At 30.3% G+C, this 25007-nt stretch overlaps 3 protein-coding genes across 4 annotated transcripts; 1 reads left to right on the forward strand and 2 right to left on the reverse strand.

Moving 5' to 3' along the window:
* On the forward strand, window positions 1–3516 carry LOC132733878 (uncharacterized). The gene is made up of 2 exons (XM_060720603.1): window positions 1–1800; window positions 2256–3516. The coding sequence occupies exons 1-2, from the start codon at window positions 789–791 to the stop codon at window positions 2810–2812; spliced, it is 1569 nt and encodes a 522-aa protein (XP_060576586.1). The 5' UTR covers window positions 1–788; the 3' UTR covers window positions 2813–3516.
* A 94-nt stretch (window positions 3517–3610) lies between these two features.
* LOC132733880 (soma ferritin-like) lies at window positions 3611–8419 on the reverse strand. The gene is made up of 5 exons (XM_060720607.1): window positions 8114–8419; window positions 6229–6329; window positions 5736–5882; window positions 4616–4741; window positions 3611–4246 (listed from the first exon to the last, which is right to left on the reverse strand). Exons 1-5 carry the CDS (start codon window positions 8253–8255, stop codon window positions 4106–4108), a joined length of 657 nt encoding a protein of 218 aa, XP_060576590.1. The 5' UTR covers window positions 8256–8419; the 3' UTR covers window positions 3611–4105.
* A 211-nt stretch (window positions 8420–8630) lies between these two features.
* On the reverse strand, window positions 8631–23046 carry LOC132733879 (fibropellin-1-like). Of its 2 annotated transcripts, XM_060720604.1 has the most exons (6): window positions 22674–23046; window positions 20865–20978; window positions 13381–13494; window positions 11308–11445; window positions 10927–10948; window positions 8631–10785 (listed from the first exon to the last, which is right to left on the reverse strand). In XM_060720604.1, the coding sequence occupies exons 1-6, from the start codon at window positions 22810–22812 to the stop codon at window positions 10509–10511; spliced, it is 804 nt and encodes a 267-aa protein (XP_060576587.1). In that variant the 5' UTR covers window positions 22813–23046; the 3' UTR covers window positions 8631–10508. The 2 variants fall into 2 exon arrangements, with proteins under 2 accessions (XP_060576587.1, XP_060576588.1); XM_060720605.1 differs by lacking the exon at window positions 20865–20978 and having other exon boundaries at window positions 22674–23044.
* Window positions 23047–25007: the final 1961 nt, after the last annotated feature.

Below are 25007 nucleotides of genomic sequence, written 5' to 3' on the forward strand. Positions count from 1 at the left end.
TCCAAATGAAAACGTACAATAAGTAAGTTTAAAACACTATGCAAAGTATAATTGTTTATACCTGTCAATAAACACTTTCACACGACCACATAATTTTATCCAACCCCCTAGTTCATTGAATTGTTTGGTTTAAAGTCAACCAATTATACATGTATGATTATTTGGGAGTTATTGATAAACTTAATTATAAAGAATTCAAAAGACCATACCGCGTTCAATCCAAATTGACTGTACTATTGTATTTCAAATATTTATAAAATTTACAACAGGTGAGTTGGGCAATAAAACAATTACTTTTCCAATTACAGGTTTTTCTTTTGTTCAAAAGAAACAATTTTCTAATTTATCCGAAAGAGGTAACAAGGTAAAAATACCCACATTATAAACACAATAGCAATTACCAACTGTGCCGTAATTATATAGTCTGTTTTTTTCCTTTTCATTTGTATAAAATTTATACATTTTGGCACAGTAGTTTGAGAAAAGTAAGTTCACAAACATAAGTTTATATTGATATATATATATTTGCTGACAATAATTTTAACATTTTTTTTCTATAATTCTGAGGATGGAAATTGTCGTTGTGAATCAATCTGTTGTGTTATGAAGATCTATATTAGAATCTTGTCTGTAATATTCAGATGGAGCTGACATTTTCTGCTAGACTTTTCATTTAGTTACAAAATATTTTTGTTACAATCATCTGGATTTCAATATGATTAAGAGGTGTTTGTGAATGACGCACATAAAATCTTTTGGAGATTTAGAATGATACACACTCATCTAGGATGGATAGCTTCGACGACCGGTCAACAGAATACAAATCTGATAGATATTCTGAGATTTACAACAGATTCCTATCTTCTCGAAATGCAACTCCGTTAAGTCGACCAAACTCTAGACAGTGTCCACCAGTAAAATTAGATCCACAACGTTTTATAGCCGAAAATAAACCAAATGATGCTCAAAAGAGAATTGATTCTGCAAGTTTGATTATTACGCCTAGAAGTAGTTCCTCAGCTAATATCCGCTCACAAAGTCGCGGTAGCTCAAGTACAAGATGTTTATCCGCTTCTCGCAAGAGTTCTGCAGCAAACAAACAAAGAAGTAATTCTGCAGTTTATAAAACCGACGAATCAAAAATAAGAGAAGAAGCAGATAATTTCTATAACATCGAAGAAGAAGTTGTGAAAGGAAATCGAATTGCAATTCCATTAGTAAATACTTCTACATTTGATGATATTCTAACACCAATAAAGGAGATACAAACCGAACAAAGTAACACAACAAAAACAGACTGTTCTATATATCCTGAAAATGGATTGCTAATGAATTCACCTAGATGTGTTGACAGAAGCAATATCTTGTCCAGAGGGTCTCACTTAATGCTAGGATCTGGACGAATTAGAAAATCGAATGACACAGAAACGCTGGAATTACACATTGATGACTCTGAATTCTCCGAATTGCAAGAACAAATAACATCTCATGTGGTCAGCGTTACCATTGGGACCAGCGCGGCGAACACACCTGCATGTACTTTAAAAGAAGGCAAAATGTCGCCTAGACCTTTTGAAGTAATACTCCCGAAAACGTATATCACTAAATCGGGTTCACTACTTTTATACAGTAACAGCAAACTTATGAAAAGTACGGACACTCAAAATGACGAAAAGGAAATGAAAGTAAAAGGAAAAAAGTTGTCACCGAGGACACTTGTACCACAGGCCTATCCATACTGGGGAAAACACGTCAACAGGGGGACACTATCAAGGAATACAGACAATAATCATGCTCAAGGTATTGTCTATGTATCTGTTCAGCAATTGCATTTTGGCTACATTATTAGTCTACATTCTATTATATACCTACAGTTATTATCACTTACATAAAGAAAGACCATTTTAGAATGTACACATCTTAATAATAAAGTATTATTATTGTACATGCGTGTTTGCAAAACAATTTTATTTTGCAAAACAATTATAAATTTCCTTGTTTTTTTTTTGATGCATTTTTTCTAAACAAAATTTAATCTAAAAGAATTAACTAATTTTTAACTAATTACGACAGATAGCATTGCATATCTCCCGTTTTAGTGCAAACAGGCTAATGACAGTTGTAACTACATGTGTTAGTGAAACCTTCCTTATGCTCGTAACATATTCATTTGTATTGAAGACCGTTGCTATTTTTGTTTTAAATCAGTGTCAGCCAGCTTCTCTAATGAAAATGTTATTTTATGTCTATTTAAGGGTGGATTAAACGGAATCAGCGTAATTATATCGGCACAAACAAACCAAACGCTGACAAAAAACCATACACGTGGGACTATACTGTGCTGCCCGCCAAACTTATAAATGACGGCGACAAGGAAGGGATTAAAACTGTAAGTAATTTATCAGAGGCCGTCCTGGCGTACCAGAGCACATTACCTTCCGCTAAAGATAAATACCTCGCTGTGATGCAACAATCACGTTCCGGCGGAAAAACACAAGCGGAGAGAATGAATGAGCTGCAAGCAATGCAACTTCAACGTCTTTCAAAGTGGACCCGAGAGTGGGTTGGTATGCATGGTCATGTTCTGTTTAAGAATACAGATAAAGTAGTTAAAGAGACTGAGACCGACAATGTTTTGATTAAAAGGATACGCAAGTCTTTGAAAAAGTATGTCATAACACCGGCGAACACACCATCAATGGGTACTAAACATACTTATGTCCACAGTTTAAATAAAAAGGAATTTGAAAAGTTGTTAACAACTACTCCCAGAGGTATTGAAGTTGCTGATGAGAAAGCTTTGTCGAAATAGCAGTGATCTGAAATAGCTTGTATTTTAGTTAAGCTTCAGTCAATGATTTTATGACCTTTATAAAATATCTAACAATCTTTATAACCGGTGCCAGGACTTGTAATTGTTACCTTTAAATGAATATTTCTGTGACTTTTTTGTATATAAATGATATGTGATAACGTTGTTTAAACAGTGTTTAATTCTTTTGTTTTTCTGTTTTTTTGATTAACGTGAATGTAAGTACCTGTCTGTATTTGATACGATTCCACTACTGTAAATATCATTTTGCGATATCAAATGCTAAACTTTGTTTCACAGCAGATTGCCTTAAAGGGGATTATATGTTTTTAAAGATCCTGTATGTTTTGTGATTGATATTGTTACTGTGTGTATACCACACTTGCAACGATTATATATGTATATAATTATGCAAATAAAACAATTTTCAAACATTGAAGAATATGTAAAATGTGTACTGCAAATATTTGTGCACAATATATTTAATCAATAAATTACATGCATTTATTTCTTATTGGAAAATTTGACTTAGAACTTAAAGAAAATTAATTTCTAATTACCTCCCTTTATTTACATGAAATGCTAAATTGGGAAATATTTTTATAAAAAATGTTTATTGAACTTACAATATTGACAAATCTTAACCTGAGCATCATATTTATGAAATAAAACCATGAAAAAAATGTGTTACAGGATCTTTAAATATGATTGGCAAATACTATTACTCCCGTTTGGATACCGGTTTATGAGGACAATAATTTAATACAAAACAACAACAACAACAACAACAACAACACAGATACTTCGAAGTTTTCATTGAAAACATTATATTTTCACAATAACTTACGTATAGATTTAAAGTGGATGTTAATAATGTACGGCTGAATATTTCACAGAGTCAGGTAAAAGTAGAGAAAGAAACATTGATACTCAATAAAAACATCATTTCTTTATTATGTAGCTGTAAGGAAAAACATAACTATTCGTCTTACATGAATGAGCTGAACATTTAAACAAACGTTAAAGTCTCCTCAAAATAGTTTTTTTTTCGTTTTAGATATCGTTCTAATACTATTACTAGCAATAATGAAACTTATACTATTTAATTTATTAGAACAGCACAAGGTAGTACTAAAATTATGCTAATTATGTTATTTTGATACAGACCGTAAGGTCGAAACGTTTAAAGAATATTTAGATACACTAGAGTTTTGTTAACAGATTAAAATCCCTGCGAATTACACCAGAGATAGTTTATACTATTTCATTGTATCTTGTTCATTTTTGTTTGTTTTACAAGTCATTATCAAACACATATTCTCCCAATCCGTAGTTCTCCCCCATCATTTTAGACAGATTCGCTATATGGTCGGATATTTCTTTGATGATATCAACTTGTGGATCCAAATATTTGTCCTCAATTATATGTGTCATCTGGAAAAAAAGATATTCATATATAAATGAAGTTTTTGTGTTTTTTTTTCAATTCAAGACAATTTAGTTAATATGGCACCGAAACAAGAAAGATGATTTTGGCTAACTTCAGATGTTACAAAATTAAACCACCTCATCTGCTGGAGCTAAGAGATGCATAGATTCCAATAATAAGGACCTATTTAGTCGCCTTTTACAATCACACAGGGTTAAACGGTGGTTGCAATTTGATGCATTTGATGAAAATATCTCTTAATAAGTTCCAGCAACACACGACCATTGGCAAGGACACCAAAACCTACTTTGATTATATCAATTCTTGTAACCAAAATGCAAAATTTGCTCAGATATTTGTAACTTTCCACTTACATGAGGATCATCATATTTCGAAGCCTTTCTATGTAGACTTAATAATCTATCAGTTAACGACTTTTCAATTTCAAATGCAGAATACATCGCATCTAGACCGTCAAGCCAATGTGTTTTTGTTGGTCCCTAAAATATAGATATTATGTATATTGAAACATTTGTTTGTTTGAGTATAAGAGCGGAATACATTTCTACAATTAAATTTATATACCAAATGTAGCGTTTTAACATTTCAACCAATTGTATAGACAGCTGGTGCTACAAAGTTGGAACCCAAGGGTCCTGACTCCGCCCAACTACATTCTATAAATAACAAATGGGCCTGGGTCATGAAAATGAATGAAAAATTAGTAATGCTACCTATGTGTGTCACGTAGCATTTGATGTTCTCTCCTCTTTTTGATATAAAAGCGGTCACGTGGCAATGTTTACAATGAAAACTATTCCATGTTTTAACTCAACTTAAAAGCTTGTTCATTTTCATGACAAAATGCAAGACATTTTTAATGTTTTTATTATTCTTATGATAACGATCATATTTGCCGAAATTTCAAATTATATATGCGGGGATAATGCCACATTTGTTACTTTTGCACGAGTTTCAGAATTTTTGATAGAACATTCCCAGATTGAGCTCAATATGATACGAACATATACTTCCGTCATGTAGCTGTTAATATTGTAAATCATGTACTCACATTGCAGTTGTGTCATTTTAACATAAAATATAATGTTAAATACCACAGAATAGTACAAAATAGTAAAAATAATTATGATATATTATAAAAATATTAACAATTTTATTATGAAGAAAGTTTTTTTTATAATTTTTTATAATTAATTACATGTCTCACAATTTTGATATTTGTATACTTCGCAAGCATTTATAACATTATAAAATTGTATTAATTAACAAATCATAATCAGAATAAATACAAACCACAGTACAAGCAAAATGAATACCTAAAAAACGCCCAAGGCTTATGAAATATAGATCTGAGTCACTACAACAATGTTTAATCGACTAAAATATTATACAATTCCTAATTTTAAAATAGATATATAGTTGTTTAATACCCTGAAATGATAAATCACCCAGTATTGTAAATGTTTTAATTACCTCAACGTTTCTAAATTCCACATATCCACCTCTTTTGTTGAGGTATGCCATGAGGAAATTGGCATGTTCAAGCTCTCTTTCCGACAACTTGCGGAAATATTTTGAAAACCCTGGTAACGCTACATCAGCTCTTCCAAAGTAAGTAGACTGAAAAAAGCAAACAATGACTTTTATTTCTTCTGTTGTTTTAAAGGCATAACCGCTACATTCGACATTAGAGCAAATAGTTAAAGCACAGCATAACAGCATTTTTTCATTTTTTTTAATTGAAGAAAAAGGAACAATGTAAATGTCTTAAGCCATATTTTCATTACAAAAATATCATTGTTAAGAAAAAGAAGCGTTTGTTAACAAGAGAATGATAAATACAGAGCTGCATATTACATTTATTATAAGATTAAATAACGATAATGTGGTAAACAATAAGTTATTATTAAATGTAAATCATGGTAAATAGAATCTTCAAAGGCGCTACAATGTTATGTCAACTTACCATGTAAAGGAACCTGTAACTTGCACTCACGAGGTCGTTGAGAAGTCTTTTGTTGATTGAGACGAGCAAATTTTCGTTTAGATTTTGCGAAACTACTGACACTGTTTTAAAAAAGAAAGGAATAATATATATATTTACTGAAAAGATCTTACAATGATATGATAACAGAATAAACAAAATGCTGACTATATTAATAGTATAATAAGGTGTTCAGGTAAATGAAAAATAATTTAGCTAAATGATAGCACTCAAATTGTAAAAAGTACAATTGACAGAAAAATCTGGATTATAATGACGTCATTGAAAAGCAGGGAAAAACACAATAAAAGAAATCATGTGCCATCTTATGATTCATCATGCATTGTATAAAAATTATTTATTCATATACCTGTGTTGCTTTTACGACCTGTAAACGGTATTGTATATATTTAGGAAAAAATATATCAATATTGATTGCGTTGCCGTACAATAACGCACTGTTTGAGTTTATATGTGCAGGAATATTAATAACAAAGCATTTGAACGTTAAACCAGGCAGTATGAAAATACAACGCAAGAACAAAATCCATTCTAACATGATTGAGAAAATATGTTGAACTCCATTAAGCGTAGAAGTAATTTTCCTGATGTCATTTTGGATTAGCCAAATACTCGAATAATATATGTTTTTATCAAACTCGTGAAATAAATTAAGTATTGAATGTACGCTCATTCAATGTCCCTACTGTATGTTTTATCATGCAACTGTTATGGTAAATGCCCGATAACACTTGCCTGATAATTATTTTTGATATCAGGTCAGTAACCTGATATCAAAAATAAGCCCCGCCCATTTCTAACGGACTTTTTTCAATTGCTTATATTCTCATTTTCATCAGCATGTGAATCTACAATGTCATTGCATACCCTTACAAGTCTTAAATCAAGATGCGATATTTATTTATTATTTCGATTTCAATTACGAATAAATTAGATAACGAATAGGTTTAACACCAACTAAATGAAGTGACGTCATAATTTATATTGCAAATGACATCATCAAAGTTCACGTCATACTATACATGTAAACATAACAAACAGGCTTGACGATTTTCTTTGAGAACTTGTGATTGTTTACTTTATTTTGCCGGATTATTAAATAAGTGAACAAATTGTTTCGTTTAAAAAAATAAGACGCATCTTTGTGAAGCTTGTGTTTGATTGCAAATTGGACTTTTGTTTGATTGAAATTATCGTGAACTTTTGAATTTTACAATTTAAGACAAAAAGTGCAGTAATTTGAGTAAAGTTTATGTGATTCTAAGGGATTTTTTGGATCACTGTTTTAATTAAAGGTAAGAATTTTATCATGTTAGACCTACATTCTGTTTTATCTTTTATCGGAGTCGAAAGAAAAAATGGCCGCCATTTTATTTACAAATTCTAAGTTTCAGGGGCGGAGGAATTTGTTTTCAAGAATTATTTCTTTGAACAAAAATCCCCTTTTTTACGAAATTCGCTATTTAAAAGTAGATTATTTTGTTATTTTGACAGTTTTTATGTGTTACATGATAAATAGAAAAACATGCTACTGTCTTTTGATATCAATTTTATCAGGCTCGGCTGATATGGGCAGAAAGGGCTCGGCAAGCCTCGCCCTTTCTAGCCCATATCAGCCTCGCCTGATAAAATTGATATCAAAAGACAGTAGCATGTTATTCTCTATTTATACATTTTTGAAAACTTATTCTTAAAACATTAATTAATCTTAAACGTTTAAAATAACAAGTAGTATTTTTATCAAATGACAACTCACATAAATGTATTCAATACTAAAATATGTTGTTTAATGACAATATTTAAATACATCTAACACATTAAACTGAAAATAAAAAAAATCATTTACCTGATTTGTCGTCTTTCGTTTGTAACGATTTACTTTGTTGTGCTCCAGAAACTTCTAAAACACCTGGTACTATAACCATGGAAACCAGAAGGCTTCCAATGAAAAACAGGAATGAAAACGTAGCATGTCGATTGGCCTGCATCTTGCTTCAGTATTTAACTTTCTATAGTTAGTGTTGAAACTTATTGTTATCTACAGTGGTCATAATAAATATGCTACTTGCAACTACGAAAGTGTGGCTAGAGATAACATTTTAAAAATAGAAATACCACCATTTTCACAAGTTTCAAAAGGTTTTTTTTAGTGGAATTAGTCGACATAGAGATGTGTCTTCGATATGAAATTTAGGATACTTTTATTATTTCTTTTACGTTTGCTCTTAGCCTAACTTTTGTTCGATAGTTTATAATACATGTAAGTTATGTTTCGTAATATTCGAATAGGTCGATTATCTACCAGGTTTTATCAAATCTTTACGATAGCTGATATTATTATACAAAATCAACAAAAGAGAGACAACTCTTTATTTTGTTTTTATTAGCTAATAGCTATACATTTTTTTACATTTACCAAGCTGTAGCATTTATTTGGAAAAAGTAAAATATGATTGTTAAGCGTATGAAAAGAGATAAACTATTATCACAAAATGCAGATATACAATTTCTATATAATTTCGCAAGATTGCTCCTAGAAGAAAATACTACATGAAAATGGTATGAAGATTAATACAAAACGTGACTTAACAAAACAGTTCATTAATAAAAAAACGAATGCCGTCGTAACAATTCCAATTATACAATAATTTAATATTTAGAGAATATTGAATGAGTGTCAGTTCAATACTGAATTTATTGAACGAGTTGAATAAAATTATATAATGCAGGCCTCTGGCAAGCCGAATATTATTTTATTTAACGAGTTCAATAAATTTAGTAATGCACCTACACGAATATAATATATCCTTTTCATGACAGAACTAAAATACTGTTTAAAGTGAAAAAGAATCATATTTCATTGACGCATTTATAGTGTAACGCTAATATTTAGCGCGTCTTCACAATATGTTTGTTTAACGCAAATGACGTAATATCAAAATATATGCACGGCCGTGCATTTTTACCATTTTATTTCGCAAAAGCGTCACGGGAAAATTCACTTACTGTTTGTATAACATTTTTACACGGAATGATGAAATAATATTTGACATAATTAAACAATAGAAGAATATGATTTAGTTTAGGCTATGTACAAAGTAAGTAATATACAAACTAATTCAAATAGTTAACCTTCCTTATTCCTAAAATAGTTTTTTTTTCACAAGCTGTTTTATGTGATTATGGATAGATGGGGAAATTAGAAAAAAAAACTTAAAATGGTTTATAATTTGATTCCAAGGAGAATGACTTGCTTTCATATTAACTGGTCTATGGGCGGGTCTGATTTTGACAGCCAATTTGTCGGAATTTCGATGCAGAGCTGCAACGCCAGTCTTTATGAGTTGAACTATTAATATACACATGCATAACTATCACATTATTCTTTATAGAAAACACTATTTTTAAATTTCTTATACCTTAAAATGTACATAAAAAAGCAAACATATCTGACCACTGTTTACAGCCAAAACAATCAAACACCATTTTTTTCAATAAAAATATATACAGAATATCTTTTCACGTATATGCAATACGCCACGGTTCTACACATATTATAAACAAACCAAACAAAGCACATTTTTAAAAAACAAAGCATCATCTAAGACCATCTTGACAAAAATCACGCAAATAATTATATTCAACAAATCAAGTACGTCCAGCAATATCACCACCACGAAAATAATAGTTTAGATCACAGTAAAGAAGCAAATAAGCAAAGGATCATAATAAAGCTACAAAACTCCCTTCAATACAATAATATTCACTGCTCAAATGTAAAACGCTATACGCTCCCACAGTGTCTCCCCTAACTTGAAGTAAATATTCCCCCAAAATTCATAAGGATTGACATTAGAAATGAATAAAGTAGATAGTTTACCTACATAACGAGCAGCTTCAGTTTGGAAAGCATATATAGTAATTTTTTATCACAATACGTACAATAAACGTCTAACAACGTATCGCTGTACAAGAGTACAAGAATTAAGATAAAAACGACATCATACCTCACCATAGAACAAAAAACAACTGAAATACAAAAATAATCCACGCTCTTTTACCTTTTTACCCAATCATTTTATCTACAGTATAAAGACTTTTAAGTCATGATATATAAAAATATAAATTATATAAAGATTTTTTTTAATTCTTGTTTATATTCAATATATATGATTTAATAGTCTAGGCAATGTTATCTGAAAAATATACTTGTAAAACGATAAATGAGTAAATTGTTCTTTTCAAAATTTGTATCCAGAAAATTTGGAATAATCTTCAGTTTTCGTGTGCTTCAATTTGTAATAACCAACACTCTGATCATTGTCAGCAAATTTAACATAACCATCAGCATCTCTAGGTAGTTCAACATCGTTAACCGGATTTATGTAATCAGCAACGTCAGTCATGGTATTTTCCTTAATTCCATCGTAAACATCCTCGATGTATTGCCCTTCTTCCATTTCTGTTTGTACGGCTTCAACTTCTTTAGTGTTTTGCAAACCTCCTTTACCACTATTACTAGAATAGAAGATTTGGTACATAATTAACAGTTACATCGAAAAGTTGAACATTCTGTTTATAAATGTTTATAGCAAAATCAATTATCAAAGTATGTTTTTTTTATTTTTCTAATAAAATATGAATTGTAAAATTACTTACAGTACATTCGAAGCGTCCGATTCTGAAAGACATCAACGAATTCGTTAGAATATGTGTTACTACAAGAAATAATTTATCTACAGATATGGTATCAAATACTTGAATATATTTTGTTTTGGACTTATCGTTAGAAATGTATTAAAATAATTTATCAATTTCATTGTTTATCATCACATGATTTACAAGAAATGTGTTATTTCTTTGAATATCCATATGGCAAAACCATTAAAGGCAATTCTTAAGTCTTTGAACTCGGTGCATAGAATTATTCGCTGGAATCATGTTATCTTTGACATTAAAATGCAAACCTTAGAAAAGAGAATTTAAGTAAGAGGACAGTTTGTTTTTAATGCATATTTTGATTGTTAAATGACAACTTACTAGTCTTTTTATGTTTTCTTCTATACCTTAAACAGCAGCATACAGTAGCGAGAACAACAATTGATAAAACGCAAATTAAAGATATCAGTACAACTATCAATGTTGTTTGATCTCCAACTTGTTGTTGATCTCCAACTTCTGGAAACACAAAAAAGTTTTAATCAGACATTACCTCTGTAGTGAAAATCCTTTCAAACATTTTTGACTCATTCAAATAAGAATTAGTATTTTCAAGGGTCATGAATTTGTATGGAAATTACATCAATAAAATCTTTAAAGTTTGTATAGTTTGTATATGTTGTTATAACCATACCATACTGACATCTATACCCCTCGTATCCATCAGCACAAAAACATACGAATCCATTGATTTCGTTTAAACACGCACCATTGTTCTCGCATGGCTGATTCAAACATTCGTCTATATCTATATGAAAAACAAAAATATGTTCAATATTATCATTTATATCATCAGTCACTGATAATTAAACTTTCGTGATAAAGTATCAAGAAATCCCTTAGAGCCCGTCTACACCTATCCAAGTCTTGAAAGCAAGTATAATATTCTCTTGTATTGGATAGTGTAGACACCCTACTTGAGAGAGTTTTAAAGAGAAATTATGTGACATCCAAGAAGATAATTCCTTGCAAGAAAGTTAGAACACGTTCTATTTTTCTACAAGTTTTTGGCTGTCAAGACACTGATAACACCGGTTTGACACAAAACATGTGCCCGGAGGTTTGATAGTGCTGTTATTTTTATTATTTTCTGACTTTTTGTTGTTGATTCAGTGTACATGCCCTTTGAATTTCAGTAAATGATTACAATGTCTTGGTCAAAGGAACAAACCAATACGCTGATACACAGAAGAGCAAAAAAATAAATAAATAAATAAATAAAAATAATTTACATTGTAAAAAAATAAAAAAGAGCTCTTTTTCAAGTAAAGTCAAAATGGATTTAAAATGATCTTGTTCATTTAGTGAATAACTTTCCTCAAATTAAGAATTTGCATCAAAATAATTTTTTGTCACATATTTTCAATTTTAAAAAAGAATGAACGGATTTCATTAACTCCATTCTGTTTTAGCTAATTGCATCATTTTCCCGCTTTTTTTTCACATATTTTACAGAAACATGATAGTCTTGCAAAGACAAAGGTATAAATCCTGGGCTATCTTAATGAGACATTTCAGTAAAAATTGTGCCTGAAAAAATGTTGAAAGGGCCATTTATTTAGCTTATCTAAATGTGACATGTAAGAAACTTGAATAGGTGTAGACACGGCTTTAGATGAAATTGCGCGTGCAAGAAGATGCAAGAAGAACTTCACCATGAAATCTTTTATATTTAATATTTGAAATGTAATTTAAAAGAACGCTGAGCAATGAACGTAGAAAATAATCTCTTAAAATCTAAAGCATTGTTTTTTCTACATAACTGAGTTATAATAGGGGAGTATTTTATTCTGGCCACTCATTCCAATAAGAATTAGTTTTTCCAAGGGTCATGAATTTGTATGAAAATTACATCAACAAAATCTTTAAAGTTTGTATAGTTTGTATATGTTGTTATAACCATACCATACTGACATCTATATCCCTCGTATCCATCAGCACAAAAACATACGAATCCATTCATTGCGTTTAAACACGCACCATTGTTCTCGCATGGCTGATTCAAACATTCGTCTATATCTATATGAAAAACAAAAATATGTTTCCATATTATCATTTATATCATGAGTCACTGATAATTAAACTTTCGTGATAAAGTATCAAGAAATCCTTAGATGAAATTGCGCGTTCAAGAACAACTTCACCATGAAATTTTTAATATTTAATATTTGAAATGTAATTTAAAAGAACGCTGAGCAATGAACGTAGAAAATAATCTCTTAAAATCTAAAGCATTGTTTTCTCTACATAACTGAGTTATAATAGGGGAGTATTTTATTCTGGCCACTCATTCCAATAAGAATTAGTTTTTCCAAGGGTCATGGATTTGTATGAAAATTACATCAATAAAATCTTTAAAGTTTGTATAGTTTGTATATGTTGTTATAACCATACCATTCTGACATCTATATCCCTCGTATCCATCAGCACAAAAACATACGAATCCATTGATTTCGTTTACACACTCACCATTGTTCTCACATGGCTGATACAAACATTCGTCTATATCTATATATAAAAACGAACATATGTTTCAATATTATTATTTATATCAGGAGTCACTGATAATTAAACTTTCGTCATAAAGTATCAAGAACATCCTTAGATGAAATTGCGCGTGCAAGAACAACTCACTTCACCATGAAATCTTTGATATTTAATATTTGAAATGTAATTTAAAAGAACGCTGAACAATGAACGTAGAAAATAATCTTTTAAAATCTAAAACAATATTTTCTCTAATGCATAATTGAGTTATAACAGGGGAGTATTTTATTCTGGGCTCGAGTGAATTTTAATAGGATAGGATCCTAAAAGGTGGTGTAGCGCACCTAGTGTGATCCGACCTAGTAATATCCACGAGAGCCAAATACACGTTCCAGAGTATAGGACCTGGTCGTATTTAAATCTGGAAACAAAGTGATCCCTCGGAAACATTAATCACAACAAAATTACACTAAAAATTGCAGACTTGGTTTGATTGAGTCTTAAACCATTATCAACCATAACGTGATTGCGGAAACATCAGAAACGGCATAAATAAAAGTATAATACAGCTTTAGGTCGGGTCGTATTTGATATATGCATAGAATATATATATAAAAGAAGTATACAGGTATATGAAAATAAAGTACATAGAAGGGGAGCCAAAGTACACATATGTGCCAAAATGGTAAATTATATGCACCCCGAAGATAACATTTAAAAAACACTTGAATTTTTCAAGTACATGTATTACATCCAACTCTTGATGTAATTACAACTATAGTAAAATAATTATCGTTTTCTAAATGTTAACATTTTTCCCATATTTTATTTGCATTGTAAATCTGTTGTACTTTATTTATAATCTATTTGAGTCCGATTGTTTATGAAGCTATAAGTTTATAAGCTTTCCCGAATCCGTTCCTGGAAGCAGTCAGTACTGAGCATTTATTGTAAAAAGTGAAAGTTACCGAAAATAACATCTTTTAAAAATGCATAAAAGTTTTCACGTCTCACGGACGTCTGTTTTCAAAAAAAATAGGAAGATAATTTCAGTTGCTTTTCTGGAATATTTATGATAATCTCATTGGGCCTAAAAATCAAATGACACTAGAAATGTGTCATCATGCCACAGATGCCAAAAATTTCAGATGTTTAATATTTAGTTCCAATAATATTTAGTTCCAAATTCGTTTGCACAAATTATTTTTTTCATTTTAAGTTCAAAGCCCTTAAAACTATTTAATGTTAACACTACCCATTTTTTATACAAAGTTCAAGGCACTGAAACTATTCAGTATTAACCTTTTTGTAAATTACATATGATGCATATCTGTAGCCAAAATAATGGGCACATACATTTCCACAAAGGTATGAGTGCTGAAACTGAAAATTCAAATTTTTTCCAACATTCAAGAAAGATAACTTTGTCCAAAATCATTGAACCACGACCAAATTCAAACTTGAACTGCTTATTCCTAAGATGTATCTATATGTCAAATTTGAGTTGAATGTGTACAACTATTGGGGAGATAATGAACGGAAACTTAAAATTTATGACTTTTTTTTAAAGAGGGATAACTGTGTCAGCTATCATCAAACCATGTCGAAATTCAATCTTGACAAATGTTTTCTTATGACATATCCATGTTTTTAATTTGTTGCTGAATATGTACAACTGTTGGGGAGATAATGAATATGAACTAAAAATTACCTTTTTTCAAAGTTAAAGGAGCATTACTCTGCCAAAAAGCATCGAACCATGACCAAATTCGATCTTTACCTGTGCATTCCTTTGACATATCCATATGTAAAATTTGAGTTGAATATACAACACTGTTGGGGAGATAATGAACAGAAACTGAAAATTTCATATTATTTTCAAAGTGAAAGGGGCATTACTCTGCCAAAAATTATTGAACCATAACCCAATTCAAACTTGGCCGGCACATTCTTTTAACGTATCAATATGTAAAATTTGAGTTGAATGTTTAATACTGTTGGGGAGATAATGAACGGAAACTGAAAATTTCATATTGTTTTCAAAGTGACAGGGGCATAACTCTGCTAAAAACCATGGAACCATTACCAAATTCGAACTTGACCTGCGCATGCCTTTGAAATATCCAGATGTCAAAATTGAGTTGAATATGTAACACTATTGGTGAGATAATGAACAGAAACTGAAAATTCATATTATAGTGGGGCGGGAAATAAGGTCTCTGCTGTCAAAATAGTGCAAATTGTGATACAAGCATGAAACTTTCAGGAAATTATCTTTAGACCATGTAGATTTCAAAAGTGAAGTGGGCCCAAAAATATCTCTGCTCATTCAAGATGGCCGCTATTTTCAAGATGGCCGCCATATAAATTTGATGTACATAATAGATCATTCATTCCAATTTTTTGTACAGACCTGAAACTTACAACAAAGCATGCATATAGTTTCCCCTTTTCAAAAATTTAAATCTTTAAGCAATTTCTCTTGCATATTTCTTCAGAATCCAAGATGGCGTCCAATATGGCTGCCAATTTGAATGAAAACTGATATATCTCTTTTGTAGTATAATTTTTTGCACACGGTATGCGTATTTCCATATAAAATTGTTAACTATATTAGAAAAAATATCAAATTTTAGGTTAACCACATTGTTAGTCATGTTTTTAGTTTTTTGTACAAAAAAAATCTTTAAACAAATCAAAGAAAAAGTGCCATTTTTTCATTTTTCTCTAACATGGTTTTCTAGGTCTATGTACAAAATTCCAAAAGTTACATAGTTTCTTAAAGTGTATTTGATATTCAATCAACACTATGTTTTATTGTATAATTGTAACAAAAACAAACAAAAATGTGAAGGTTATATACTTATTAAAAGTGGGTGGGGTAAATCTATCAGTCAATTGTAGTACAAAATAACGTTTTTAAGAATTCTTATGCAAATATTCACTGTAAAAGTATTTTATTGTATTAAGGTATTTTTGTTTTCCTTCAGGTCTAGAGGCTGTACTAAAATATCAATAAATACAGGTACAATCATATGTATACATTCAGTTATTAAATGTATTTGCATGATATAAGTTGTTTCAATAGTCATAATATAACTTGATAATTGTACAGAAAGAAGACTGAATATTCATTAACGAACCATATGTTAGATAAAATCATGCCTGGACCTTAGTGAAATGTTGTCTATTTATGAATACAATTATTTCCTGCACAATTTAGTCTTGCTAAAAGCTTGTAACAGAATGATTCAAAGTTAAATTTACTTGCACATCATTGTAACCAAGTATAATTGAATAAGTACCGTCCATTTCTAATAACTTATGTAGACATGATATTTTCAAAAGAAACAAAAATTTAGGCGACTGATACATCATATTATCTAATAACTAGGTGTGCTAAAATAGGTATCAATAAAACCGCTTGACTCACATAACAAACATAGCTTATACTTTGGAATATAAACTAAATGTGTTCCTACTTTATTTTTCCCATAAAACAAGAGAGCATTGTTGACCCTAGATCACGCGCCTAAGACCCACTGCTGCAAAAGGTCTATAATTCTTTTATACTGAAGAATGCTAAAATCATATAAGGAGTATCTTTTTTTCGCCAGCATGATTTAAAGAATCATGTCCAATAACTAGGCTCTCAGAACTACAAGAAGACTCATATAACTATATTCCAGTAAGAGTCCATGTCAACTAAGTGATTTTGACCCTATGCCAATTGTTTATAATCTTTATATAGCATCACAATGTTATGATATACGATATTTTCTCTTCTCTGTGCAAATAGTTTCGGAGAAGAATTTTAATATATAAGTCAATGTAAACTAAGTGACAGGGAAAGCCATTTTGGACTGCAGGAACATGATTTAAAGGCCCTCACGAGGAACACAGTTTTTAAAGACTTGTGTAGGGAATCGCATTGAAGTTATTTTGTTGTTGATGTTATTAAAAAAAATCAACAAACAAACAAACTGTAATGCCTAGAGCTTAGATAGTCAAAATATAACCTTGCCAAATAAAGAAGACCTCTTTAAAAGTTACATAAAACACTTTTGTATCATTAAGTGTACATGCAATAAAAAAATCTTCTCAAAAATCAAAATGCACAGAGCACTGGTACTAAGCTGGCATGTATCACCACCTTGAGTCTACACATTTAATGAATCATGCTCATAGAGCCACCTTGGTTCACAGACTTGTATAGGAAAACACATTAAAAACATCTAGTGTTAAACTTCATTGACTTGAAATAAGATATTTGGGATGTAGACTGATATAACATGCATAAATTTGTATGATGCTACTGCAGTCTAAAATGGTTTTGCAATGGTATCACTTAATTTACAAAGACTACTGTAATAAATATGTTTTCTCTTAACCTACACTATCCGACGCATATACATTAATCATATATCATCATAATTATGTTATAATAATGATATATCATGGACAACATGGTCCAAATTTACCGAACACAAAAGGTCACTAAGTTTATATGGACTCGTATATAGATATGGTTATTAAAGTTCTCTCGTGTGAAATAAAAAATTGAAAGCAGATATTGAGCATGTTTCTTTAAAAGCAACCGGATTCAATTATGACACAAATCATGTGTGTTATGACATAATTGACACTCCCAAAATGATCTTGTTACCTTTTTTCCAACAATGATCTTAGGTGAGTGATCCAGGGTCATCATTACCCTCTTATTGAAAGAAAAAAAAAAGATATGATTACTTTAGGAAATACTAGTACACTTAGTAAACGTTTGTATCTTAACTTTTCAAAAAGTTGCATGCAGGCCAGGCCATATCATTGATATATATGTTTCACATCACATACATTTTGTTGGCTTTTAAGCCATGTTTATATTATAAATATAAAATTGTGGAGGAGTCAAAAATATGCGTTTATAGACTACCTTTATACCTTACATTCAAGTACATGTTTGCTATTTTAAGCACGTTTAGTTGATTTATTGTCTTCTTATATGTCTTTACGATTAACAATTAATATATGATATCAAATATATTGAAACAAGAATTATCATGCAACCAAATTTAATAACTGAATGTATACACATGTTTGTATGTGCATTTCTTGCTCACCCACCAAATGGCCGGAAGGAAGACAAAAATACTTTAATCTAATAAAAAGTACTTTTTAAGTTGGAACATTGGCATAAGAATTCATAGAAAAGTAAAAAGGCAAAGAAGTAGAATGAACTTAGCTATGTAGATTTTCTGTTGTTTTTTCTTTAACAATTATCATATAAAACTACCCCACCCACTTTCACAAAATATAAAACCTACAGATTTAATGCTTTTTTTACATTCTTTACAATAAACATATAATATTAATGGAATGTCAAATACAGTTTAAGATATAAAGTAACTTTTTTAACTTTGTACATTACTTTAGAAAATCAAATTTGAAAAATATGAAAAAAATGGAATTTTTTCTTGATCTTTTTTAAAGATATTTTTAGACAAAAACTTTTTAAATGTTTACTTTTATTGAGATTTACATATAATTTGATTATCTCTGATATGTTTAAACACTTTTTTTTATCATAATAAACATAATTTGTGCAACAAATTATACTATAAAAATGATATAACAGTTTTGCACAAAATCGACGGCCATATTGGACGCCATCTTGGATTTGGAAGAAGTATGAAAGAGAAATTTTGTGAGATTTAAATTTTTGAAAAGGAGAAATTATATGCATGCTTTTGATGTGAGTTAAAGGTCTGTACAAAAAATTGGAATGAATGAGCTAGAATGTACTCAAATTTATATGGCGGCCATTTTGAAAATGGCGGCCATCTTGAATGAGCAGAGATATTTTTGGGCCCACTTCACTTTTGAAATCTACATGGTCTAAAGATGATTTCCTGAAAGTTTCATGCTTGTATCACAATTTGCACTATTTTCTCAATTTCCCGTCCCACTATTATTTTCAAAGTGAAAGGGGCATTTCTCTGCCAAAAATCATTGAACCATAACCCAATTCAAACTTGGCCTGCACATTCTTTTAAAATATGATAAACAAGATCAAGAAGGAAAGGCGGCGTTCAATGAACGCAACCCCCATATGACCCAGCAATAAGAACTAGTGGCAAGGAGCCCAGGCGGACCCAAAACAAAAACAGGACAGGGCAAAGAAAGAGCACGGACAGGTTAATCATTAAATGACAAATAATTTGTAACTGATTAGGAATTCAAAGAAAAGAATAATAGGCCCACAGAGGGGAAGGGACAGGAGACCGGGGGAAGGAGGAGGGGGGGGGGGGTAATCAAAGAAATAAAAACTAGAGGTAATGGAGAAGATACTTACCGTAGACGAGAAAACAACAAGGGACACAAGCAAAAGTGTCACCAAAACAGTATGAAACAACATAGACATACATCTGAGGAACACAGAGGGGCGCCGCCTTGGAACGGTCAGCAGCATAATAATGACTGCTGGGGAGTTTAAACCGGTTAATGGTGCACCAAACCTCGCTCTTAGCCCCACCATGTTCCTATCAACGAGACAGTGTAAATAAAATTAATCCCCGCCAAGTGAAATTCTAACAGTTGTCATGGTTACAAAAGGTAACGTATCAATTAACGTATCAATATGTAAAATTTGAGTTGAATGTGTAATACTGTTGGGGAGATAATGAACGGAAACTGAAAATTTCATATTGTTTTCAAAGTGAAATGGGCACAACTCTGCCAAAAATAATGAAACCATAACCAAATTCGAACTTGACCTGCGCATTCCTTTGACATATCCAGATGTCAAGTTTGAGTTGAATGTGTAATACCGTTGGGGAGATAATGAACGGTAACTGAAAATTTCATATTATTTTCAAAGTAAAAGGGACATAACTCTGCCAAAAATTATCCAACAATGACCAAATTCAAACTTGACATGCGCATGCCTTTGACATATCCATAAGTTAAGTTTGAGTTGAATGTGTAATACCGTTGGGGAGATAATGAACGGAAACTGAAAATTTTATATTATTTTCAAAGTAAAAGTGGCATAACTCTGCCAAAAATCATCAAACCATGACCAAATTCGAACTTGACCTGTATTATCTCATGACATATCCATTTGTCAAGTTTGAGTTGAATGTGTAATACTGTTGGGGAGATAATGAACGGAAACTATAAAATTTCATATTATTTTCAAAGTAAAAGGGTCATAACTCTGCCAAAAATAACAACCGTTACTAAGATAATGAACGGAAACTGATAATGACGGAATGATAGAATGACGGAACAGGGTAACACTATATGCCTCAGCCATTATATGTCGGGGGCATAAAAATCTAACCTCATTTTATTGCAAATTAAACTAAAATGCATATAAATGTATACTGTACCTATCTCACAGTTGATACCACGCCATCTTTCAGTACAATTACAGGTGTAGGACCTGTCACCATCAACGCATATGCCATTATTCAAACAGGGATTTGATTGACATGGGTCGGTATCTTTATAAATATATATACAAATACGTATAGTTTAATTAAAAGTACGTTTGAAAAAGAGAAGAATCTTGATCTAGCCCTTTCACATTTAAGATATTATGCTCATAAGTTAATGATTGAAGAAGGAAGATAATGAAATATTGAAAGAAATTAACGATTTCATTTAAAATGAAATATAAATGTAGCGGAAAAAAATTACCATTTTTACTTCATTTTCCGTATTACATTGATCTACGAAGAGAATATTTACCAAAATAATACTGCTCTTGGCCAAATATACAAGTTTAAAATGTTAATGGATAGCTCGCAACAGAATGTTATATAGAAATTGCCTTAATTTATTCACTATACAAATCTAGCTAGATACACAACTGGAAGCTTATTCCAACTAATTTCAAACATTATATTGTATATTCTTAGCATTTATTTTATAACTATGATATAATATATGAAAAATTAATTTTCTCGTAATTAGATGTTTGTTGTTTTTGTTTATATGTGTATGTATGTTTGTGCTTTAATAAAATCTTGAAAATCTTGAAATCTTGTTTACAGCAGAATATGTACCAGATAGCCTAGACAGTATCGATCTACACTGTGTATAGACGGCGTTAAACGGGATAGAAAGTGCAAACTAATATGAAATGACAAAGTGTTTTTCTCTGACAAGACAACAATTGAGTTTCGCGAACATTTTAAATAACAAATGATATTGAATTTCCAAATATCATAGTTAATCATATGTCAAAAATTAAGTAATACACTTTTTAAAGATCCTGTAACACAAATTTTATGGTTTTAAATCATAAATATGATGCTCAAATTCAGATTTATCAATATTGTAGGTTCCAAAAAAAGCATTATTTATAAAAAATATTACCGAATTTAACATTTCATGTAAATATAGGGAGGTAATTAAAATCCTATAAAGTTTAAGTCAAATTTTCCAATATGAAATGAATGCATATATTTTAATGATAATATGTAGTATGCACAAATATTTGCAGTACATATTTTACATATTCTTTGATGTTTGAAAATTGTTTTATTAGCATAATTATATACATATTTATATGCATCCCAAAGATAATATAAAATACACACTGGAGTTTTTCAAGTATTACATCCAACTCTTGATGTAGTTACAAGAATAGGAAAATAATTATCAGTTTCTAAATTTTTACATTTTTCCATGTTTTTTTGCATTGTAAATATATTGTACTTTATTCATAATCTATTTGACTTCGATTGTTTATGAAGCTATAAGTTTATAAAAGCTTTCCCGAATTCGTTCATGGAACCAGTCAGTACTGAGCAATGATTGTAAAAAGTGCAAATTACCGTTAAAGCCATCTAGCACCGGCTTAGGCAGAATGCATGGGTCCGACAAACATTCGTCCTAATAGTATGTCTTTTGTCAATAAATTTAAAAAGGTTGTTCACTGCATAACAAATCAAGAGTGCACATTTTTTACATATGTGTTCGATTAATTGTGATACAAGTATCCCAATCATAAAAATAAACAGTGGTCATGACGTGCTGGTGATATTGATGTTGTTTTGATAGATTTTATTAACGTTGTACGTTTAAGAAACTTATTTAAATAGAAAGACCATCAATATTCAAAATTAAAGGAAATCAAATTTAAATTGAAATAATATAAATTGAAATAAAATGCATATAAATGTATACTGTACCTATTTCACAGTTGATACCACTCCATCTTTCAGTACAATTACAAGTATAGGACCTGTCACCATCAACGCATGTGCCATTATTCAAACAGGGATTTGATTGACATTGGTCCGTATCTTTGTACATGAAATCAAAAATCATTTTAGCCACATTTACAATTGAATAGAAAGATTAGTACAAACAAGTTTTACTATATTTATATAATCATGTAAACAATCAACCTAATAAATAATCAACATTTTGTAAAGCCTTAATCAAACATCTAATCAATCAATAACATTCATATTTTTACACACGGTTTATTAACACAATGCATTCATTACATTAACTTTTTCATAAATATATTATTTTGTTGCTAAATATGCACCACATGTTAAACGTATGTGACACACATGTTTTACATATGGTAGAAACATATGGTTTCTCAAGAAAAGTACCCCATATGTTTTACATATGGTGCAAACACATGTTTTTCATTTGTATACACATGAATAACATGTGTTTTTCATATGGTAGGAAACAGTGTTTCTCCAAGAAAAGGAAACTGTATGTTACATTTATGGTATAGACTTTGTTTTTCACATATGGATTCACATGAATCATGTTTTTCATTACAAATGGTAAATTGTGTTCCAGAGTTTGGTTTGCTGGAACTTGATAATTCATAAGAATTTAACAAATGTTAATTGTTCAACACTACACGTAAGTGAAAATATATATATGTATATAATTATGCTTGTAAAACAATTTTCAAACATTGTAGAATATGTAAAATATGTATTGCAAATATTTGTACATATAAAATGTAATTATTAAAATATATGCATTCATTTCTTATTGAAAAATTTGACTCAGACTTTATAGAAAATAAACTTTTTATTACCTCCCTTTATTTACATGAAATGTAAAAATCGGTATCGTTTTGGAACTTATTAAATTGATAAATCTTCATTTGAGCATCATATTTATGATATGATGGTCACTCCCTACGGGTCACTTCAATTTGGGTTCTTCATTGTTAAAATTTCACTAAATAAACACTCATATATACAAAGGAAGAAAAATTCATGAATAAAAATAAATGGCAGACTATTCTCCCCATAACCATAAGTTGCACATATATGCATGAACCAAGAATCTTTTAAGAATTTATGTACAATCATTTAGAATCTAATAGAGACTGTAAAAAGTGTAAAGCTTGCAGAATATATGATACATAGATTTATCATATGAAAAACACATGAAAGTTCACATATATTTAACATATGAAAACTTATTCATATGAAAAACATGTGATAACCATGAGTTTAACATATGTTTGTTGACACATGTTTTTCATATGGTCCTGTTTACATATGTTAATCTTACATATGAAAAACACATGTTCTTAAACACATGTTTTTCAAAACACATGAAACACAGATGTTTTACATATGGTAAACATATGGGGTACCAAACATACAGCAAACATGTGGTGCATATTTACCTGTGTAGGCTGTAGAAGAAATATTGGTAAAGAATGTCGTTTAAAGTAAATATAGATAAAAGATTGACAGAGGCAAAAATATCAGACAACAAACAAGTATTGCCACCGAATATGCTGAACTAGAGAGAGTTGCCCTTCTTGTTTTACTTAAGATAAGCATTGAAAAGCTTTTTGTTATAACTGCTAAGAATCCAATTTCTTTTTCGTATAAACTTATGATGATGACATATAATAACAATCAGTTTGTTAATAAATGGACTAACGATGTTAAATGTCTTTTACAAGACTTAGGGTTTTCTTATTTATTCGATAAGCCTCATTCTATTTTTCTTAAAGCTGTTATCCAACGTATATATGATCAATATTTACAACAATGGTTTTCTGAACTCGATACGTATAGTTTAATTAAAAGTACGTTTGAAAAAGAGAAGAATCTTGATCTAGCCCTTTCACGTTTAAGATGTTCTGCTCATAAGTTAATGATTGAAGAAGGAAGATGAAGAAATATTGAAAGAAATCAACGATTTCATTTAAAATGAAATATGAATGTACTGGAAAATGTATATCATTTTTACTTCCTTTCCCGTATAACATTGATCTACGAAGAGAACATTTACCAAAATACTACTGCTCTTGGCCAAATATACAAGTTTAAAATGTTAATGGATAGCTCGCAACAGAATGTTTTATAGAAATTGTCTTAATTTATTTACTATGCAAATCTAGCTAGATAAACAACTGGAAGCTTATTCCAACTAATTTCAAACATTATTTGTATATTCTTAGCATTTATTTTATAACCATCATATTGTATATGTAATATTGATTTTCTCGTAATTAGATGTTTGAT

This window comes from Ruditapes philippinarum, unplaced genomic scaffold (assembly GCF_026571515.1).
Source record: "Ruditapes philippinarum isolate M1 unplaced genomic scaffold, ASM2657151v2 ctg105_1_1_1_1, whole genome shotgun sequence".
Taxonomy (NCBI): domain Eukaryota; kingdom Metazoa; phylum Mollusca; class Bivalvia; order Venerida; family Veneridae; genus Ruditapes; species Ruditapes philippinarum.

Coding starts and splice junctions, on each gene's coding strand:
- LOC132733879 (XM_060720604.1), bottom strand. CDS start 22,812: ATGATTTTTGATTTCATGTACAAAGATACGGACCAATGTCAATCAAAT. Junction 13,495..20,864: donor TGGTATCAACTGTGAGATAG/GTACAGTATACA, acceptor TTTTATATATAG/ATATAGACGAATGTTTGTAT. Junction 10,786..10,926: donor TCGGACGCTTCGAATGTACT/GTAAGTAATTTT, acceptor CTTCTATTCTAG/TAATAGTGGTAAAGGAGGTT.
- LOC132733880 (XM_060720607.1), bottom strand. CDS start 8,255: ATGCAGGCCAATCGACATGCTACGTTTTCATTCCTGTTTTTCATTGGA. Junction 4,742..5,735: donor TGGAATTTAGAAACGTTGAG/GTAATTAAAACA, acceptor TCTATATTTTAG/GGACCAACAAAAACACATTG. Junction 4,247..4,615: donor CGAAATATGATGATCCTCAT/GTAAGTGGAAAG, acceptor CTTTTTTTCCAG/ATGACACATATAATTGAGGA.
- LOC132733878 (XM_060720603.1), top strand. CDS start 789: ATGGATAGCTTCGACGACCGGTCAACAGAATACAAATCTGATAGATAT. Junction 1,801..2,255: donor AGACAATAATCATGCTCAAG/GTATTGTCTATG, acceptor TGTCTATTTAAG/GGTGGATTAAACGGAATCAG.